Raw genomic sequence first — 22,103 nt, 5'->3', positions numbered from 1 at the left:
GTCTTCACACATTGCTGGTTTACTGATTATGAAAGAGGTGAAAGGAATGTCGGGTTCAACCTTTTTTTTTTTGTCACTGGCCTGCAGGATGAAGATGATAATCTGTGTGACAGCATGTTGGTTTGTAACCAGATGCACACAGAAATAAACTTTTATCTGATTTAGTTTTAAGATTCCTTTGAAAGGGAAGAGGCAGAACAGGATAGTTGGAGAATGGTTGTTGAAATGTAGGGATTGTTGAACTTTTCTGTAGTTGGGATAATAATGCTGCTCTGGTTCTGATCAGCAGCTTTGAGTTTAAGGCACTTTAATACCCATTTTGGTTAAGACACTGAGCTTTCCATACCCAGAGAAGCCTGAACTGTGAAAACAGGTTTGTGTAAACTTCTTCCCTCCCTCTTTCCTAAAAATGTTCTATGTTAGCTTATATTATAGCTAAACAAAACTAATATTCTCAGAAAAGGATGGTGTCAGTGAACTTTGTTAATTTATTATTGCAGAGGCCTGTGGCATCTAATGTTTCAGAAGCTATGAGGAGAGGAGGGGCAGCTGGGCAGGCTTGTTTTGTTAAGTTTTACTTTTCTAGAAATTGTATATTTCGCTGTTTCCCTCCTGCTTACAACACACATGATAAAGAGCTCGTTGAACTTCAGGTGGAAAAATGTGAAGTCATTCCGTCTGAAGAAAACCTAGTGCAATATTTGAAAAGAAAATGGAAGTTGTTTTATGGCAAACCTACAGTTTTATATGTGTCTAAAACCAAAATCTAAATTAGAATCTGCTGTGCAGATATTTTTCTTGAGGGGTCTAAAATTTAAATTAGAGGGTAGGACTGAAGTCCAGGAATAAAAAAGCATAGAGCCAGAGAGAGCTGCATGACAGTATGATGGAGCAAGAAGTGTGATGGTCAGAAATGCCAGTTTTCATTGACAATCACCTAGAAAAAATTATACATAGGGAAAGTGTGATACATAGTGAAAGCTTACAATAAACTTGAAATTTTCCTGTTCTATTGAGGTGTTTCTGTCTTCATGGTGTGGTATTGTGTGCATAGTAAAAATGTGTTCTTTGTTTCAGGAAGAAACCTCCAAAGCTTCAAGGTTACATAAAAATGAAAACAATATGCATTTTCTTGTCATAACTTATTTGTCTTTCATTTCTCTTTTCCAGGTTGCAGTAGTAAAACTGAAAAATGCAGATAAAGTTTTTGCCATGAAGATACTTAATAAGTGGGAGATGCTGAAGAGAGCTGAAGTAAGATTTTAGTAATGTTATCCATGATTATGTTCCCTCTTACTCTGCTGAATTGTCATTTCTGTGTCCACAAGTCTCCATGTTTATTAGAGGGATGGAGGAAGTGCTTCACTATTTACTGGCAGTATAAAGATTAATATTAAATAAGCTTAAAGCAATTGATCAGAAGGGTTTAAATGCCCTGAAATCTTGATTTCTGTCAGGCTGAATGTTTTGACATTCATGCCTTTTCTATAATTGCCCAAGAATTACCAACTACATAAGTGATCTTTTAATGCATTTGTTTCAGTTGGGAATGTAGTCTTTAGCAAATATTTTCCATGGTGGTAGGTAGTTACTGAGCTATAAGAAGGTAATTGCTGGGTTAGCTCATTAAGCCTGTTAGTTTATCAGTAGTTACAACTTAGTAAAGGCTCATTTTACTTAGTAAAGTAAAATGAGTAGACTGAAAAATCAGAAAGATAAAAGTTTCAAATTAATGAGAGTGCATGTTACCTAAAAATGTTCATCTGCAAAATATGTGATAAAAAGTTCCTCATTATAGCTGGAGTCCATTTTGTGTCTGAAAAAGGTGGAACAGCTCTTTCATCAGCTTTTTACCTTAGCTGCCTACTTTCATTATACAGCTCTGCTCTTCATAAAGTCCTTGATATAATTCCCCTGGACTCCTTTGAAAGGAAGCTTATAAAATGCAGCCTGCACCTGAATACTTGTGTGTTAATTTTAGATGGAACATGTATCTAACTCTCTAATTTGCTTTGAAAATCTTCATCTATTTATACTAAAAATACACTCATAAATATATGTTTTTTATTTGAGACCTCAACTTTGCTGCTCTCAGACTGCCTTGCTGTTCAACTGCTTCCAGGTTTATTCTAATTTCCGCATTTATGTTTTAATTACATCTTGGTAGGAAGTGAGATCAATGGGAAACCATCACACTTGAAAAAAATCATGTATTCAGACAAATTAAAGCCAATTTCAGATGTGTGCACATCCTGTCTCTTTTAATGAAAATGTTATCACATTAAGAAGTATAAATGGCTTGCAGATTGGGGTTAGATGTGCACAATGTGTTTCCTTTTTATTCAGAAACTATTCAGATACTGAGCAATCTGGCAGTAGTCTTGATACAAAGAGGTATTTCTCTCCAAGACAAATGTCATTACTGTAAGTTTTATTATTTCAGTGAAAAAGAAAAAGACCAGGAATAAAGCTCCACTCTATTTTTAAATGTACCCTTTTAAAGTGAGTTTGAAAACTGTTTCTTTTCATTAACATATGGTTATAAATAGGTTTCCAAAATTTTTCTCTATGCAAGGTATTAAAAATACTCTTCCCATGGGTCCAGCTGAATCTCTGAAAGTCTGAACCGTTAGCCTAGAAAGAATTACAGCTATGTTTTTCCATGTATTTGTAACCCATGGGTATATAGTGGAAAGAGAGCCATCTGGAGTGAAAATGCATTATAAAGCATGACCTTTAGCAACTGTAACCTGTCATTTTTAAGCGTTCATGAATGCACTTCTTCCTTCTGATGGGGAAAGTGACCCATTTTGGCTCTGTTAGCAGTATACTGCACTAGCACTGAGATCCACAGGAAAATTGTGCAGTCCAAAACCACAAGCATATAGATAGATCTGTATGTTCCTATACCTCTGTATCAACAGTGTGGGAAGTAGGAGTCATTTGTAAAAGCAAAAAGGGTGTATGTACTCAAAAGAGGCTTGAGCATGCCAGATAAAGGTTGAGGGCTGCAAGCTCTGAGTGCAAAAACTTTGTTACGATAAAATTACATGGGCTGCAAAGTCAGTGTTGTTTTTTGTATAATACAGAGCATAAATTTTCCGAATACTTGCTGCTGTTGAGATGGGATGTAGAACTGGGAATGTTACTGATAGAAGGAATACCTGGAAGTGTGTGACATCTTGCTGTTACACTCCCAGACCTGTTACCCTGAGCGTTGACAGTCACTTAGAATTACACATGTGCCACAGTGGTGCCAGATGAGGCTCAGGAGAGACCAGGACAAATGTTAGGCAGCATGGAAGCAGTCAGCATCCCCAGGAGGTGCTGACTCTGAGCTGTGAGGACATGAGCACCAAACAGCAGAGCAGGTCAAATTCTTTGCTGCTTGAAGGCGACGATAACGGGGGAGATACAACCACAACACTGAGTTGGCTTTGCTGTGGCAGAGAGTTGGATCAGATGACCTCTGGAGTTCTCTGCCAACAGTTCAAGGACACTGCCTAGGGAAGATGAAATGTAATGCTGGAATAATGGAAGGCAGAAAAAAAGGCTTCATTTTAAAAAAGCCTGATTGAGCGATGTTACAGTAATTAAAAGAGCCACTGCTGCTGTCTCTTTTTCTTGTTGTTTTTTTTACTACTTCAGCTCTGGCTGTTGCTGTCTCAGCTGTGATCTACTGTGTTAGTAGCTGTTGCTTCAGCTCTAGGCATGTTGCCCAGAGGTGGGTGCCTGGAGTGCTCAAGGAATGCAGTCTTTTGTCAAATCATGGCAAAAACAAGTAGAATTATATAAACTCTCTAGTAACTAATCCTATGAATTCTGTCATAATAAGTAGAGAAACTACCTGTTATTTATCCCTGTGAAAACAAGAGTTCATGGTTATTTCTCTCCGAAATCTGTCAAGAGTTTACAAAGAAGGAAGGGAAAAAAGTCAAGCTGAAGCATCAAACAGCATTTCTTCCTTCTGAAGATGATCCATTCTCATTCTCCTACCCCAAGACTATTTTTCATTCAATAACCTTTGAATGTGTTTGTTTTAAGTATGTCTTGCTATTTTCTCAAATTTCACTGATTTATCTCCTGCATTACGCAGTGATTAAAGTATGCCATCGTAATTTTTCCTGGTCTGCATATCTCACTATTCACAAAAAAGAAAGGACTTGTGATGGTTTATTTGCTTGGAGGAGGGAGTTACTCGCTGCTCTGTTTTTGCTGCATGTATTCTTGTGCATATCTCAATCTCAAATGCTATTTTCTTTTCTCACTTTTCATTCTTCACTTTCCGAATTTCACGGCCAGCAAAAGCTGTGCTAGAGTTCTGCTATCTTCCTATTAGATTTGGAAACTGAACTGAAAAAATAAAAAGCAAAGGCTTGAATTTCCTGTAAACTTAGCTGTCTTGAAGATGGAAGAGACAAAGCAGGGTTCAAAATGATGAAACATCTTTGTGAAGAGCAGAGTGTGCTGGAATAAAATATGGTCTATGTTTTCCTCAAACTCTCCATCTGCCTTCTAAATAGAGTCCATACAATATTATTCTTTCCTTTGTACTATCTTTTAGATCTTTTTTTCTGAACAAAATTGTGTGTTGGCTTTGGTATTTGGTACCTTTTGTTTTATTGTGATACTCACTTCAGAACTCAATCCCTTCAAAATGTTTATGGGATTTCTTTGCAATAGTTTCTTTTTGGCTTATCATCTCTCTGGCCATTTTTGTCTGTCATTCTGCAAAGTTGTTTCTGCTGAGATTTTTTTTTTTTCCATTACTCAGGGCAGGTTGCAAGACCTTCATTGGATTTAATGCCTTGCTGCTTTGCACTTGGTTATTTCCTTCACATTTTATCTTCTTTTGTTTTGTACAAACCTGTGTTCCACAATTAAAACATTTGTTGGCAGTTCTTGTTCCTCCTCTGTTCCACTTGATATGAGGGCACCTCCTGCCTCCTGTTTTTCTTTCCAGTGTATTGAAGGGAAACCTCTTGGGATGTCTGATCAACAGCTTATATCTGGCAAGAGCAATATTAATTTCTCCCTCCTTTTCCTGACCAAGGGATGTGGAGAAAATGTTTAATGATTATCAAGTAATGACTACATGGAGTTATTGGCAGCTACTTTCAAATGAAAACAACTTCATGTGAAAACTCAAGTGTAAAACTAGACTAACAGCATGATGAGATAAAACAACAACAGAATACTCCAGATTTCAGCTCTCTGACTCCTAGAGCAGCAGCAATTATCTAATGCCATTATTGATTGTTTTTCTTAATCATACATTGCTATTCCTGTCATTATTGATGCCTCAAGATTTTGACTTTTTAGATGATGGGAAGCAGCAGCTTATTTATCCCTTTGCCTCACTTAACAGTACAGAGAAGTACAACTGTTTAAATTTGAAGAAGATGGGCTCTTCTCATATCTGTTTTTTTCTAGATATGGTCATGTTTGGATAGTGTATTCAATGACTTTTTAACTGAGAGGCAGTTTTGATTTTTTTCCCCAAATATAATGTCAAAACACAGTCAATTTGCTAAATGTTTTTTTAATATGTTTTACCTAAAGCCTGTAATTATTTTCTCCCCTTCAGACAGCCTGTTTTCGAGAAGAGAGAGACGTGTTAGTGAATGGAGATAACCAGTGGATCACAACATTACATTATGCATTCCAGGATGAAAACTATTTAGTGAGTATTGCTTTTATATAACATGTATAGCTGTGTGCAAATGCAGAGACTTGATTGTGGTTTGAAACAGAAAAATAGTTTGTTAATTTGTGTTCTGGACCATACAGATCATATGAGGATCTGTGATTTTTCCATGAAATTCTGAAGGGTGGAGACTGGTCAGAAACTTGGAAAGTTTTGATAAAAATACCTCAGGAAGGCAGGTTTGTTTTCTAAACCACTTTGCCTTTGTTGATAAACCTTGGTCTGTCTGCACATTATCTTTTATAATTGGCTCTGTCATTCCAATTTAATTAGATTCATAAAATTAAAAGTGCACTTACTAATGTAAATTTTCTATTTTAATTTTTTTATGATTAACCATGCTGATTACTGTTCTACAGAGAGAAAATGGGAGTAGCCCTGTTTTGAAACAACTTACTATTTTGAGGACTTAAACTCAGTAAGCTGTCACAAAACAATAAAATGTTATTGCATCATGGAAGAATGCCACTAAATGCTCATAAGTTAGAGTTGGAAGCTGTAGTTGTAGATTAAAATGTCTCTTTTCTGTTATTTAATTTTTGAGTATTTTGAATGAATTGCATAAAGAAACTAAGATGAGGAAAATTGGCCAATTTTCAATAAAACCTTTCCCACTTAAAAAATACTTTGATTGTGATACAATTTTTGTAATATTTATGCCTGAAAAAGTAAACATCTACACATTAATAGAGTTTGATTATTTGGGTTTTATTGCCCTGTGCTTTGGATTCTTTATCATTAGCAATTCTTAGATTTTTTAAAAAATCTACTATACAGCCACAGTAATTTTTTCTTCCCAGTCTGTCCAATACAAAAAGTGCTGTACATGGAACTCTTGCAGAATTGCAGTGTTTTTTGCCATTATGTTGCACTTTCTTCAGTCAATTCAGATGCCTGGGGATCCAAGGATCTTGGTAGACTTGTACAGAAACTGGTCTCTGCATTTCTAAGTCTAACTGTTGGCGTAAATACCTCCCAGCCGGCTTCCTGCTTTGTTAATGTGGACAGTAAAAGTAATCTCGTGTATTGTGTAGTTCTGATCTTATCATTAACAACATCTCAAGGAAAATATTATATATTCCAGAGCAGCCTGCTAGAATTTGTTTTATTCTTGCCAGTTTCCTTGTTTTCACTAAGCACGGAGCAGGTTCTGTTCTTCATCTTTGATAGTCTGCTGACAGGAGCTAGTTCTGCAGCCTGCTGGGCAAAATATCAGGAATACTGGGAGTTTGTATCATCACCAGTTCTCCATATGCTTTTGATTAAAATCACGTGTGACACTAGTGGCCTTTACAAAAGGTGTGTGTAGATTGAGCAGTAGATGTGCTTGAGTAGTGACTGTTGCTTGCCTTGAGATGGACCTTGGCAGAGTGGAGAACGGGACAGAGTGAAAACTCATGAAGTTCAACAAGGAGAAAGGCAGTGGCTGCACCTGAGGTGGAGTAAAAGAAACCCAGTACATGCTGGGGGCCAGGTGATTGGAAAGCAGCTTTACTTGAGGTCCTGGTGGATAACAAGCTTAACCATGAGCCAGCAATGCATTCTCACAGTAAAATAGGCCAAGAGTATTGTGGGAATGTAAGGAAAAGTGTTCCCAGCAGGTCAGGGGAGGTCCTTCCTCTCTGCTCAGCCCTGCCCCAGCTGCACCTGAGGTGCTGTGTCCAGGTCTGAGCTCCCCAGGGCAAAAGAGAGATGGAACTGCTGGAGAAAGTCCATTGTGAGGCCAGAAAGATGACTGAGAGACTGGGGCATCCTTCCTGTATGGAGAGCTGGGATTCTTCTGCCCAAAGAAATGTAGGATGGAGAGGAGGGTTATCATCAATGTGTATAAACACCTGATAGAGGGAATCGAGACAAGGGAGCTGGATTCCTCTCAGTTGTGCCTGGGGTGAGGACAGGAGCCAGCAGATACAACCTGAAATAAATATAGTTTCATCAGAAAACAAGAAAACACTTCTTTATTGGGAGATACTCAAACCCCAGCTGGAGACAGTCATTGTCAGCCTTTTCTAGCTGACCCTACTTGAGCTGATGAGATCTGAAGAGGTCCCTTCCATGAAATGAATCTGCAATTTAGGATTAAGTGCCTGTGTTAAGCTTCCACTAGTTACTAGAATTCAGAGTTCTTAAATCCATGCTTTTTCTTTCTCTTGGAAAGATGGTGCTGTCATACTTGTATTTTGAGAAGTATTTGAGACTTGAATAGATCTAGATGATTATGTACAGTTTGAAAAGTGTTTTTAAAGCTTTGAAAAAAACGTCTTTTTTATAAGGACATGGATATTTAACATTGGCTATTTGACAGAATTTTTTAATGTAAAATTTAGTTTTCAGATTTGTTTGTCATTCCTACGCATGTATTTAACTTCATTTTCACGGCTTAGTACCCTGAGTTACAGTTTACATGTTGGCTTATTCAAGGGGTTGAAGATTTCTGTGTTGTTAGGCTACTATGTTGCTCTTGAAAACATAGGAGGAGGTACAAAATCCTGTGCTTTAAGAGCCAAAATTCCATTATTTTTCTATATCCAGCAGCTGAGTTGCAGAGGTTTTAAAAGTGATGGAGAATGAGTACAGATCATTTAGGAGAATCTGAAGACTTTTTTTTTTTTTTCAATATACTTTCAAAGCATGAAGTTCAGCTCTTGGATATGTCTGTACAAAGCATCACTTAATAATCAGTTTCTGAAGTTCCAAAGGCTTAATGCATTTTCTAAAACTGTAAAACACAAGAAACTAATACAATCAGTCTTGTTCCAGAAGAAGCGTAGGAGCAGCACTGAGTAGAAAATACTTATCTTCTGTAAGGATTGTGAGCATAATTTAAGAAGTTTATTATTCCTGTCAAAAAGCAACAGATGAAAATCTGACTACCAACACATTCAAAATCTTGTGGAAATGCCTTTTGTGCTTTCTTATACACTTGGAATCAATGAGGATACCCATGTTATCCTGTATCAAGCTGTTAAAATCTTTGTTCATCACCTTTATTGTTATGGAAAATATGAGGGAAAAGAAACAGGTGGAATATTTCTGCCTGCCCCTCATCTTCCCTAGAGCTGGCATAATTTTGCAGATTTTTTTCTTCATATTTTAGTGTATTTTTCTGAAAATGGGAAAGGCAAATATTTTAGGGGAACTAATATAAATAGTCCCTTTAGCCTGTGTTTTCAGAATCTTAAAGAAACAAATCAGGGTACACATTATTACATTTTCAATATCTTTTATTATTTATAGTCTTCTTAGGATTCACTGCTTCAAATGCAGATAGGCTGCCTTCCTGGAAACAGACTGGAGCTCTAAACAAAAACTTTCAGGTAGTTCTGAGGGAGGTGGTTTGATTCTTGAGGCTGTCCTGTGAAGGCCAGGAGCTGGACTTTGGTGATCCTTGTGGGTCCCTTCCAGCTCTGGATATTCTGTGATTCTAATTGACCTGTCCGCAATGATGTTTGAAAGTGATGTCTTAGGAGTGCATGTTAAATTAGAATGTTTATAATTAGTTTGTTAGCTATAATTAGTTTGACTATTTTTTCTTACCCCCATTTGCCCTTTCAGGCACTGTTCATAATTAAAAACAAACTAAGCTAAGCTAAAATATATTAATCCTGAGTTTCACACTTAAGTTTCACATTTTCCAGTAATTTTAACTATGTTGCTAAAAGAAGTGGCGTTTTATTCTGTAAATACAGTAAAATGTAGAAAGGTTCTGATTTCTTTCAAGTCTTTGCATCCACTTTTATGGCTGGCAAGTTTTATGTTTCATTAATACATAAGAAATCAATGTTTTTCTCCATGCTTTCAATTAGAGAAGGTGACACGTTGTATTTTATGTTGCCAAGTCCTGTATCATGTGTAATGTAACAGGAATTATGCTGTAGGTCACTGGAAGTCTCTGAGACTTTGCCTTAATAGTCTAAAAACTTTACTCTCCAAAGTAATTGATTTAATGGGAAAAGAAGATGGTAGGAAAAAAGGGAAGGGAAAGCCTTGGAAATTAGGGCAAAGTAAATGAGATTACAAATTAACACCCTTGTTTCATTTTTATAGGTCTGTGCTTTAATCCTTTACTCCTTTAGCATTCTAACAAAGGGCATTGTTTTTATAAGGGAAACCAGAGGATCTGAGTATTTCATGTTTAGTGATGGGACTGTTGATGAAATTGATACTATTTTGTCATGAGGCTCACTGTATTTGGGGAGGTGTAAATATGAAAAATATTCAAGTAGGCTGAATGTTAAACTGCAATTGAACTGACTGCTGTTTTCAGAGCACCTAAGCATCTTGGTTAGCTTTTTTTATGTCCATAATTATTTTTGCAGTGAATTAATTTTTTTTGCTTCAATGAGTATTTAGTCTTTTCTTCACTCAAATTGTGATTTTTTTTCCTTCCTCACTGTTCTCTTATTGTTCCCACTCCACAGTACCTGGTAATGGATTACTATGTTGGAGGAGACCTGCTTACATTGCTCAGCAAGTTTGAGGACAGACTCCCGGAAGATATGGCTCGTTTTTATTTGGCTGAAATGGTGATAGCCATCGATTCCGTTCATCAGTTGCATTATGTTCACAGGTAAGTAATTAGAGCTCCAAATTCCTGTTTTGGAGAGTTACTTGATGGAGTGAAACTAGTTCCTGTTAGAAGATTTTAAGTTGGTAACAAGTGCTGGCTTTGATACTTTGGTACTTCGCTTAGAACCGATCTCTCTGTATGTTGTAATTATTGGAGCTGTTGCTAAACTTGTATATATGGTCAGAGGCATGAATGAATCTCCAGATGCATCTCATGAACCTTTCACACTGGTGTGTTTGAGAATTAATGATCCATAATTTATAAAAGCAAAGCTGGAAACCCTTTTGTGGAATTCAATCACCTTTGAACAGGTTTATTGAAAGGTCAAATTCTGTTTCTTCATTAATCTGTTTGACTTTCGTACTGAAGCTGAAATCACACCACTGTCTGCTTTGAATTTTTCTTCAGCATTTTCATTTGGACTTTAGGATATTGTCTTTAAAATAAAGTGAAGGCAGCTAGATGAATGGAAGTACTTAAATTGTGGTACTTTTCCTTGGGGTATGTATATATATATATATATGTATATATAAATGTAAATACTGTGTTCACAGGAAAATACTAGCTTTTTTGGAGACCATGATTGATTTTTCCACAAAACTAGCATAATCTTTTCCTTGATGTATCATTCTCTGCTGAAGTCCATTGTAATTCCTGTGTGCAGAGGAAAAGGTTATCTTACAAGAGCAAGAATCTTCAAATGCACTCAACAGATGTACTTGACTCTGACAGAAGTCAGGAGGAAAACTTCCAGTTCTTGAAGCTGAATCATTAAGTTGGCAGAATGAGCTCGTTTGATACATTCATCTATCGCCCCTAATTAGAGTCTGTACTAACCAGGCCTTCTTTTACTGTTCCCACTTGGCTGCTTCACTGTGAAAATGGTGTGGGGGGGAGTGGGGGTGGTTTTAGGGTGGGTTTTTTTGTCCAAAAGGTGTGTCGTGGTTGGTTTTGGTGTATTACTGGGTTGTGTTTTATTTTCTTTGGGATTCTGGCTTCTCACGAGAGAGCTGTAGGTGGGGTGTTGCTAAACTGCAAATCACTCTTCTGGAATAGTTTGAAGTTTTGCTGAAGAACTGTGTCTACCTGCTAAAGAAAGGTTTGTGTGATAATGTCTCATGGAAAAAAACAGAGTACTTTCCTTGAGTACTGAAGATTTGAACTGTGTAATTTCTGCCTTTTGTTTTGTTTTTTGCTTAGGACCTGATGTAAAGGTTTTTGCATTCAATTTAATTTGGATCTAATTCTTAAAATATGTTTGTGGGTAAATTGGTGGGATGCTATCTACTATTGCCAGGTCTTTTACTCAGTAAATCTGCCTATGGAGTAGTAACTCTTTCCAGAAGAACAGATTCCTCCCACCTTTTCCTCCAAGCAGATCAAAATCTTTGTAATTCAGTACTGTTAGTATGTAATGTGCAACAGATGTGATGTTTCCATCCTTAGACAATAGTGTCCCCAGGATGAAATAGGTGCTGGTGTAAAATTTGGGATGAAAATAGTAGCATTGCAGTTGAAAACAATATTCTAATCATTATTCTTGCATATTTATTCATATGAATTTTTAACAAAAAAAAAGGCTCCTATGCATTCTCAGTCCTTTGTTGTTTGATTTGTGGCGTTGCCAGTGAGCTTCACATTCATAAAGTTCTAAATGCCACTTTGGCATTTTATCATTAGTGCTGCTGTAATACAATGCCTGTTTATAAAGGCATGTTTGGCAAGATTAAAAATGTAAAGAGCACTTGAGTATATGTTAAATGATCAGCCTTTGAAATGAGACCTGTTTCACTGTTAGTTTTATTAAGATGTTTGCAACTGCTAAAGCAAAAGAAAGGAAAAGAAAACATATCATCTAAATGCCACTAATGCTCTTTTCCTGAAGGCTTAACCATGGTGGCCACATCCTTTTTTGGGAGTGCAAAGGATGTAGGAGAAGAAGGAGGAAATAATGCTAAAAGCTGGATTAATGTAGCAGCTGCAGTAATGGTATTTCAGATGAATAGCCAGTGAGCATCAGGATTTGATCTGGGTTGCTACTGAACTAGAAACCGTGCTTTAGGCGTGTTTTGGTCAAGGTTCTATTCACACAGTAAGATAGCAGATTGCTTTGTTTTGTTTCCTTTTAGTGCCCCAGTTCTTTCAGGATAGATTTTCACATTAACCATTCATAGTGGTGTACTTAGATGATAATTTTCTGTTTTTCTGTGAATGTTTTTGTACTTTTTAAAAATGGTATTTCTATTTTTCTTCTTAGTGTGTCACTCCTCTTGTGCCTTTCTAGCATCAATCACTTTTTAGTTGTCAATTCATTTTGCTTGGGAGTGATGCTGATTGCAGGAGCTGTTTGTGTGCCAACCACTCTGAAGTCAAATACAAGACACTTTACTTTCCTAAAGTACATAGGCCAAGATTCTGAAATGTCAAATACAAACAACCTCAGCATTACTTAAATTACTGTATTTCAGGTTTTCAGTTCTAAATTTGAATGCTCTTTCTGCACTAGTGTTGTGGGATTGCAGGATGAATTTGTAATGGGAAGGAGATCAAAATCTAGGTGTTAATAAAATTGTGCAGATAAATTGCATGGTGTTTTTGAAGCTGTCTCCTGATACCTAATGAAATTAAGAAAAAGAAAAGTTGCTAGCTAAAAATAACATCAGTACTACCATTTTTAGGTATTCTTAATGTTTTCTCAGATTGTATCCTCTTTTTAGTTTTGAAAAATATGTGATCCAATATTTTTGAGATAAAATCATTCAGAAAAGAAAAATTGGATAATTTTTAATTTCTGACTAATTACTTGCTATGAACAAATCTTATGGTATTTTACCTGATAGCTAAATGATTGCTCAGAACGTAAACAAAATGGCTTTTTCTTTAGGATCTTAGCTTTTGCCATTTGTATGAATTCACTAGCAGTGGCACTACCAAGTGATATTGACAGCTCCAAGGCTAGCTTTAGAAAGGAAACTTCACCTAAGTTAAATATACGTGCAGCTGTTCAAAATGAGAAAGCGTTTATTTGTATTTCTCACAAATTCACAACTTCATTGGGAAACTTATACCTAACCCTTGTATCTTCAATTATAATTTGTACCAATGAAGTGATACTTGCTTTTAGGCCAAGGTTAAATAGTGTCTTATGCGAGTCTTCTGCAAACTGGAGTATTAATAGGTTAAGATTTCCCATTTATTAGGAATCAACATCAATTTGTCTTTTATTTTTATATATTTTTAGCACCTTTCTTTTGGTTTTGGTTTTTTTTCCCTCTGAAAAAAGTGTCTACTTGCATCAATACTAATTTTAGTTTCAAGGTCGTGTTGTTAAATTTAATTGCTCATGGCTTGTGTTAAAATCTCATATTTGCATGCATTGTCAAATATCCAAGTGTGGACTGCAGTAAAACTCTTCTCAGTTTAAGGTAGTTAGCTATACTTTTTATGCATCTTGTGTTACCGCAAACACATAAAAATTGTTTTTTCTACAGCATCTTTATGATTTTATTGGTGAGCCAGGTTTTCTCTCAGTTTTATCTAAAGTTGAAATTTTTGGTTTTATCTAAATCCTTTATAGTAAAAAAAGACTGGAGAAAGCCTGACTGCCACAGGAGGAATTTTTCCTGAGAGTTGCAGAAGATGCCCTCTGGACAGGAACTTGTCCTGGGCACACTCAGTGTACCACCGGTGGCTTTGCACAGCCCTGCCCTGTGCTGCTGCTGCCTTTTATGCTGTCTTCTGAGGTAGCCCATTAATAAGAGTGCATCAAAGTCTGTCTCTGTCCTAAATTTAATCTGGAGCATTACATCTTCTTGAACAGTACAGAATTATAAGTGTTAATGTGCTTAAGTAATTTTCATCTTGACTTTCATTCCTTCACCTATTTATTCTGTGCAGGGTTGCAGTGATTCAGAGCAGAGCCCATTTGCAACTAGGGAGTGTTCAACATTTAGACTCATGATCCTCCAGACCACTGCAAAAATATTCATTTAAAATAGTTTCCGTGTATTGGCACACACCCACACTAAACAGTCATCTTTTTCTATTGAATGGTAAAACAATCCTTAGTTACCTTCTTACTAATAAAATATTTTGGGAAGATTATGAGACACCTGTGTTAATTACTATTTTTGTTGGTTAAGTTTATGGCAGGGTAGTTAAGACTACAGGGCAAACTCTTCAAGTTACATACATGTCAGGTATTGTCTTTTGCATGTGAAAAGATAGGCATGCAAAGCATAAACACACCCACTTCCAGAAAGTATGTGAGATTAGTTAGCTCCATCAGGGTGGTTCTGGATTTCTGGTTGCTGCTCTCTTTTAGTTGGAAGGATTTTAGCATTCTAAACCACCAGATACCTTTTCTTATTCTTCTCTTTTGATTTTCTCTATCAGCTTCTGAAATTTAAGCTGAGCTTCACTGGAACATTTCAGTTCTTAAAATGTAGAGCAACAGAATTCTCTGAGGAAGTGACATCCTTTCTGAGAAATACTAAACGTAGGGGAATAAATCCATTAGAGGCATAAAATAACTATCTATTCTCTATCAAGCCAGACTTTTGCTTTTAACAAGAAGGTACTATTTGTCCTCAGTAGAAATCATCTTAGGGACATCCCTGAAATATTTACTGTCAGCAAGCAGCTGAAATCTGGTATCCTTTGTAGGATGCATTTCACTTTCAACTATAAGTTTCAGTGCCAGTGTATCCATTTTTGACTTGCTGAATAAGTGGTTTTCTGTCTTCTGGGTGTATCCCATCTTCACTGATCATTAATTTGCTTAAGTGGAAAATTTAGGGGTGGAAGGCCCATCTTGGGAGTTAGCTGCATTGCACAGTGTGTCTGAGTTGAGTTGGCACAAGGATGAACCAAGTGCTCTGGCCTTTGGTAAAGTGAGCCCTCATTGTGGGTTTGAAAGAAAGCAACATCTTATTTTAAGTGTTTACCAAACTTTGCAACAGACATCATGTGGAATATACACATGAAGATGTCCTTACAAACTGCTGAGAATGAAGGAAACAGGGCTAGAAGAATAAGGAAAAAATAACATCAGATTATTTTGATAGTTACTGAAAATGATTTGCTTTGAAATGCAGGCATGGTTTAGTTTTATATGAAAAACTGCAGGACAGAAAGTTATTTTAGTGAGTGTTTAGTAAGCCAGTGCTTCCTTACAAGGTATTTTGTGACAAAGGTAGGAGAGCTCTGTGAGTTTTTTCCGCTCCATTTTTCCACTGTGGAGGAGCTGGATACAAAGGTTATCTGGGCCTTCATTCTGCCCTGTGACCTCCTATGGTACAAACGCTGGCAGCTGCTCTCAAAGTGTGCCCTCGGGGTGGCACCTGACCTGCACTGAGGGCTGGATGAGCTTAATGCTGCTTGACTACAATTCATCTGTAGGATTTCCAAAGGAGCCTGCCATGACCTAGAAGTATTTTGAAATAAAAGGCCCAGAAATGCTTGGAGTGCCAAGAGCTAGTGGATCATGCTGGCTGTACATCACAGAGAAGGCAAATGGTTTCTTGGAGTGTCTCATGGGAGTGTTAATTTGAGTGAAAGCTGTGCAGTGGGTGACTGAGCTGGTATAGGCCTATATGTATATTCTGTGTTATTCGAGCAGAAGGAGTTTAAAAACCCTAAATCCAGTCCCTAAAGCGATAGTAGCCTTGAAAAGTCCTTTCAGCAGAGGTCCCTTTACAAGTGAATCTTTGGGCCTTTTTTCTCCCATTGTTCCTCTCTCCCCAAGCTCCAGGAATTTTCTTCTCTGCTGAAACAAAGGCTTGTGGCGCTATGCAGGGAACTGAACAGGGACACCAGGCCAAGTGAGAAGTAATTTTACATTTTAACTAACCTGGGTCAGTTATTCAATTTTACAGAGAATGGCAGGAAGTGGCCTTAAGCCGGTCTTTCCAATAAAAACATTGTTCGTTACATTGTGCCTGTTTCTCCCCTACATCCCTTGAATGGTACTTGGCATATCTGGTGATGTGATTTTAAAGAAGGGGTGCGAGAAACAGTTGTAGTATCATAAATGTATGATATCCTCAGCTTAAGTAAAACCTTTCCCTTTACTGTTTGACCTCCTACCAAAGGAGGATGTTGATTATTGTCAGCCGAGGAAGGCCAGCAACACAAGGACCGCACCCCTCCTTTCTTTCTGAGTCCCTACCTGTCCTTTAGCTGGTACTAGTTCTTTACTAGAAAGGAGACTCAGGAAAAGGAGGAGTGTGTAGATGAAGAGTTTGTACTTTGTCACGTTGGTTTGTGCACCTTCTGGGTGTGATTGCTTGAAAGGCAGATGGATGTGAGCAGTCTGACAGATGGTATGTGATTCCCCCTTAGGTAGGAACTGGTTGTGGTTGTTATAAAACAGAAGTGTTTAAACCCTCCTAAAAGTGAAAATGAAAGAGAGAGACAAGAAATAGAGTTTGATAGGAAAAGGTCCTTTTTAACTCTTAAGCGGAAAATTATTGATGCCTGAAGTATTCTATAGAAAAAAACTGTGGTCTTCCCTTCCAAGTAATAATGTTTAAAGCAACACTCAGAGGATGCTAAATGTGATGGAACTTTCCAAGAACTCCTGCTGCCTCTGGCATAAAGATTGATTTGACTTCTTTTGGTGTTCGCAGAAGAAAGGTCCACATAGGAGCAGTCATAGCTCTGACATGAGATCTGTTTCAGTGTTTAATGATGTTGAAGGTATTCACAGAATTTAATAACTTTTTTTGTGGACAAAACATTCCCATTTGCAAGCTGTTTTTATGTAAGTTAGGCTATTATTTTACACTCATCATCATCTGATCACTTCCAACCTAGAAATACTTTTTCCTAGTGCTTTCTTTGATATCCAAAATCAGCATCAGGAAAGTAGGACAAAAGCATTTTCCTTATTTCTGAATTTTTTGTCTCAGTTACTGTGGTTCTGAGGGTATATTTAGCTGTTTGTTTAGTGACCAAGATAGAGTTGGTAATTAACTTTCAGTGGTTTTGTTGCTAAGTTTAGAATAATGCAGGCGAAAATGAGAATGACAGTTGTGTGATAGTCTTCCTTATTACAACTCCATTATTAAAACATCTGAAGTTTTTTGTTGTATGGAAAGGAAACTATCTGCCTTGTTTTGTCTTCTACAGATCTTCCATCTAATTATCTCTTTGTGAACACAGTATTTATTTCATAATCACCTCCTTTCATAGGGCCTCCAATTTTTATTTATTAATGTCTTGTGTGCTCCTCAAGTTCCTTTCTGAAATGTCTTTATTTGATGTGCCCTTTGCTTCCTTTATAATATTTGAAATACAATTGAGTTTATATTATTTAATTACATAAGATTAGAAGCTGGACTGAACAAATTCATTATCTGACTTAAAATGTTGTGTAGATTTATCTTTGCATAAATAAGCAATAATAACTTGGCTTTAGAGTCAGATACTCCTTCAGTGTTCATATAAAACTGTAATATTTAAATGCTTGAATGTATTATAAGAAGAGTTTTCTTGCCAGAGCATTCTTCCCAGTGAATATTTGGTGGATTTGGAGTGAAAACTTAAAGTAGCTGAACTTCCAGATCTGACAAGTAGAAATTTGATGTTTGAATTTCTGAGTTGAATGGCTGTTGCCTCAGCCACTAAATATAGTACTTCCTGTTTTTTCATAGTAAATTAATCTAACTTCGCAAGATGTCTTATTATAATAAAATATGAGGGCAAGAATCTGATTCCTGGAAGTACAGTTAAGGAAGTATTAGTCCAAATAACCTTGTCTGCATTGAAGCTGTTCTTCAATAAGCATTTCCCTCTTGCATTTCCAGAAGAGCTGTTGCATTCATAGAGGAGCCTACCTTGTGTTCCTTTTTGATAACAGCAGAATACTGCTGGCTTTTAACTTCTCAAATGAGAAAAAAATAGGTCACTTAACATCCTGCAAATTAGAATACTGCTTACCAAGCAGATGCTTGCATGAGGTCAGGCTTGGTTCAGTTGTGGAAGGTTCTGTGGTTGGGGTCAGGGAAGCGAGACCTTGTGGAGCTTTATCTGAAAAGTTGTATTAAAATCTTTATTGACTCAGGTGCTGTGATGTTTGTGCTGTTCAGTTTTTCTTTATTAGCTATTGGGGGCAGCCTTTAGCATTTCTTCATGCAGCAGGAAGCAGTGATGTTGCTGCCACTGTAACTCAGTAATTCTTAATCAGATGCAGTATGTGAAGTCCTGGAAAAGGGCATTAGAAAGGTACAACGAGAAAACAGTGACTTAGAGAAGAAGGGAAGAAAAGGGAGGAGGGGCTAAAATCTGACCTAATACAATAGAAGCAAAATTATTTCTCCTTCTTATAGGAAATTGAACTAGCACAGAGGAATTTACTTTTATGTAAGTGCAGCTCCTTTAGAGTTCTGCTGAAGTTTAAGAGCTGAAAATTCAGGCCTTAAGTTCCTTTTCAAGAGACTTTTTGAAATATGAATTTGCTTTTTTTTTAATCAAGCATTGTGCCTTGTGCTTTATGTGAAAAGGAAATGATTTCTTATATATGCAATTTGAATACAAAAGCTTTTCCAATAACACTTTGTTCTTAATAAGTGTAATTTTAGTGTGTTTGAGCAAACAGTATACACTCTGTATTTTTCTAATTATTTTTAAATTTCTAAGATGTTTTTCTGCCAAGCTACTGCAAGTACTGGATATACTCAGATACATTTAGGCCAAATGCATTTCTTCCTTTGTAGCCTCTGGCTACAGTTCCTTCCTTAGTCTGTTGCTGTCGGGAGCTTTATGCCAACATCACAGAGCTTATTATATTTGGATCATGCCTGTCAATATGGTTTATTTGTTTTCTAACAACAATAAGAGCAAAAAAACACATACTGAACTCTTTATGTCATATGTCTGTTGCTGTATGACATGGTAGAGAAATTGTAGATATATGCTTCAAGCCTGGTCTGGTTATTCCCTCACATTTCCTTGCCTTTTGCCTGGAATAAAGATTATATTACAGATTGATCATGCCCAAATGCATTCTGAATGTCTTATGGGGTGAGAGATTTTAAGATATATTATTTTCTTGATTTCTGTTTTGTAAAGAATTAATGTATTATTAATACTTACCTCAAATTATTATATTTTTTTGTGATTTAAACATGATAGGGACTCATCTATTAACTGAACTATTGTTTTTTCATAAAATTTCCTTTAAAAAAAATTAAAATATTCCTGTGTTAAAGGATGAAAGTGCAGTTTTGATCTTCTGAAAAAAGCATATGCTCACAATCCTTCTCAAATGCCACATATACCATAGGCTGATTTAAAGCTAATTTTGCATATAAATATTTTGTTATATTTATGCAAACATGCTTCATTTTTAGTATACCTCCTTGTCTATATGCTAAAGTATTTTTAATTAGCCAAAGATAAATTGTTGCCAGAACTGCTTCCATACTGATTAATCTGGTGCACCAAAATCTTTGTACAGCTGTATTTTCAGTGACTGAAAAGAGGTGACTTTACAGAGGGCCACATAGACACAGTGATGAGCAGAAGTCATGAGAGCTTTACAAAACTTTGGAAAACCAAACAACCAAGAGGTGAAAGTTATCTTACAGTAATTCTTGATAATGAGATGGTGAATAGGGTCAACTGGGCATCCCATTTAGGTATATTGGAGTGTTACACACTCTGGGAATTAGAAGATATCATATACTCACTTAATATATGAAGAAAGTGGAACACAGGCATAGTGATAAATAAACACAGGGTGTAATTTCATGTGGTGGGCATATTTTCAATATTGTGGCAGAGCAGTAGAGCTGTGGAGTTTGAGTTCAGGTTAGTTTTGTCTCTGACACTGAAGGTGTAGTAACAGCCAAGCTACAGCTGAGAGTAAGTAGAACTCTAAGATTATGAATACTTCCAAGAAGGCAAGTATGTGTGGAGACTGTAGTAAATAAAGTAAAATAAGAAACCCACATGTGCTGTATTTCAAAGACTCATTTTGATCAGGTGACATTGTTGCAAAATAGAAAGAAGAACTGGAGAATATAACAGTTCTTTATATGTGCAATTTACTTTAAAGGGTTTAATAGTGATGAAAAAGAGCTGAATTTCTCTAACACCATGACTACTTGGTTTTGGTTTATTTCATACTATCGGAGAAACAGTTATGTTTTGGCGTATTTGGTAGCCTGGCTGGAGTTTCTTTATATGTAAGTAAAAATTTTAGTGTTTTCTTTTATAGATAAGAACTTCTGAAATAGTGTTTCATGACAATCTTGCATATGGTCATTCTTCAAGTTGTTGTTTAATCTTAGAGTTGTCGGAAAACTTGATAAAATTTTAATGTCAAGGATTGTAAATATTATCTGAGATGACATTTTGGAAAGAGCTTGTGTTCTAGATGCAGTATTTCTCACTCTGCTAGAATATTTCTCCCAGAGAAACCAAGAGCCATGTTTCTATCACACTGTAAAGGTACAGATACGAAATAATGATTTGTTGTATTCAGTTTCTTCTCTATCACTTACAATTGATAAGCTCTTGGTGTGTAAGAGAAGTTGCTGTTACAATCGCCAGGAACACATTTACATTTTACACTGTTAAGTGTAATCTGATTTCTGTTATTATAGTCTTCACTTTAGTCATTTCTGCATTTGTGGTATTCCAGTCTTCCCTGCTGTTACTGCTGCTTTTCACCTTTGTGGTATCTATACATTTTATGAGCGTGCATTTGTATTTCTGCCAGGTTTTAAAGCTAAAATGTTAAATCGGTTTCAAAACAGATCCCAGAGGATCAGAAGTAATAATCTCCCTCATTTTATTACCTCTTTCAGCACTATGCAGTCATATCTCCTTTAGCTGGTTTATTATCAATACCTTTCCTAGTATTTTTTCTTTCAGTTACACTTTGTATCATGTGAGAAAAATTAAAAATATTTTAATATGTGATTGTGTCTCAATCCATAATACTGTGGCAAGAATTACCTGATTCTGGTGAGTTGTACAGAAAAAGGAATTCAGATTTTGCTCCCAGTGTTTGCATGGCATAAAGTAGTATTCATTCTAAGTAATCATTCTAAGTATTACACATTATGTTTAAGGAAGTGAAAGTTGTTTAGTGTCAGTATAGTCCATATGTTTTCTGCATGATTAATTGCAACAGCTCCAAATAACATTCTCTTCCTACTCATCTATGTCACAAAGCTGGTATTTCTTTTAAGAAAGTTTAAAAAAAAATGGTAAAAATTTAAGGAAGAAGAGTATGATTTGCAGTAACAGCGCTTGTCAATGGATTCAAAAAGAAATTACTGTTAAGTCACAGCTTCTGCTTAAACATTGAGTCAGCCTTTGCTTACATTGTTTCTTTAAAACCCTAGTTTCTGGAAAATATTTGTCTGGGAGTCTGTATTACTTAAGTCATGGTTGCTTTTGACAGTCAAATGCTTAGGAGAGTTGTGAATGCTGAAATGTAAAACATCATGTTTGCCAGTTGAATATTCTAAGAGGGATTAACTTGTCTCTTGCCAAAAAAATCAGAATCTTTGTTCTGAGGGTGTCATGGAAAGTAATGCAGTATTTTTGTGTTGTGATATCTGATTCGAAACCAGACCTTTGCAGGCCTTCTCACAGATTTCATTCCAATTCAAAAAAACTGATTCATAATAAATGAGGATGTTTGACCGTAACAGTCTGTGATAAATTAAAAAAAAAAAGTCTGTAATTGAGAATTATGCCAGCTTCATTAGAAACACAAACACAGAAGCTGCTCAGTGCAATTTCCCTGGAGAGGTAGTTCTCTTACCCCATTCTGTTGTTCCATCATTTTCCTGCTTTTTCTGTGAATGT

General features: G+C 36.4%; 1 protein-coding gene across 18 annotated transcripts in view; it reads left to right on the top strand.

Annotated features, from left to right (window-relative positions):
• CDC42BPA (CDC42 binding protein kinase alpha) overlaps positions 1–22,103 on the top strand; it is a 181,123-nt gene that overhangs the window by 63,046 nt on the left and 95,974 nt on the right. For all 18 annotated transcript variants that reach the window (XM_086870670.1, XM_086870638.1, XM_086870611.1 and 15 more), the window contains exons 4-6: positions 1,171–1,254; positions 5,588–5,683; positions 10,129–10,277. In XM_086870670.1, the coding sequence (XP_086726796.1) occupies positions 1,171–1,254; positions 5,588–5,683; positions 10,129–10,277 (329 nt within the window). The remainder of the gene's footprint in view (positions 1–1,170; positions 1,255–5,587; positions 5,684–10,128; positions 10,278–22,103) is intronic.

Source organism: Cyanistes caeruleus, chromosome 2 (assembly GCF_971803275.1).
Source record: "Cyanistes caeruleus chromosome 2, bCyaCae1.hap1.1, whole genome shotgun sequence".
Taxonomy (NCBI): Eukaryota; Metazoa; Chordata; class Aves; order Passeriformes; family Paridae; genus Cyanistes; species Cyanistes caeruleus.
The sequence above is the reverse complement of the archived record's forward strand: the minus strand, read 5'-3'. Positions and strand labels throughout refer to the sequence as shown.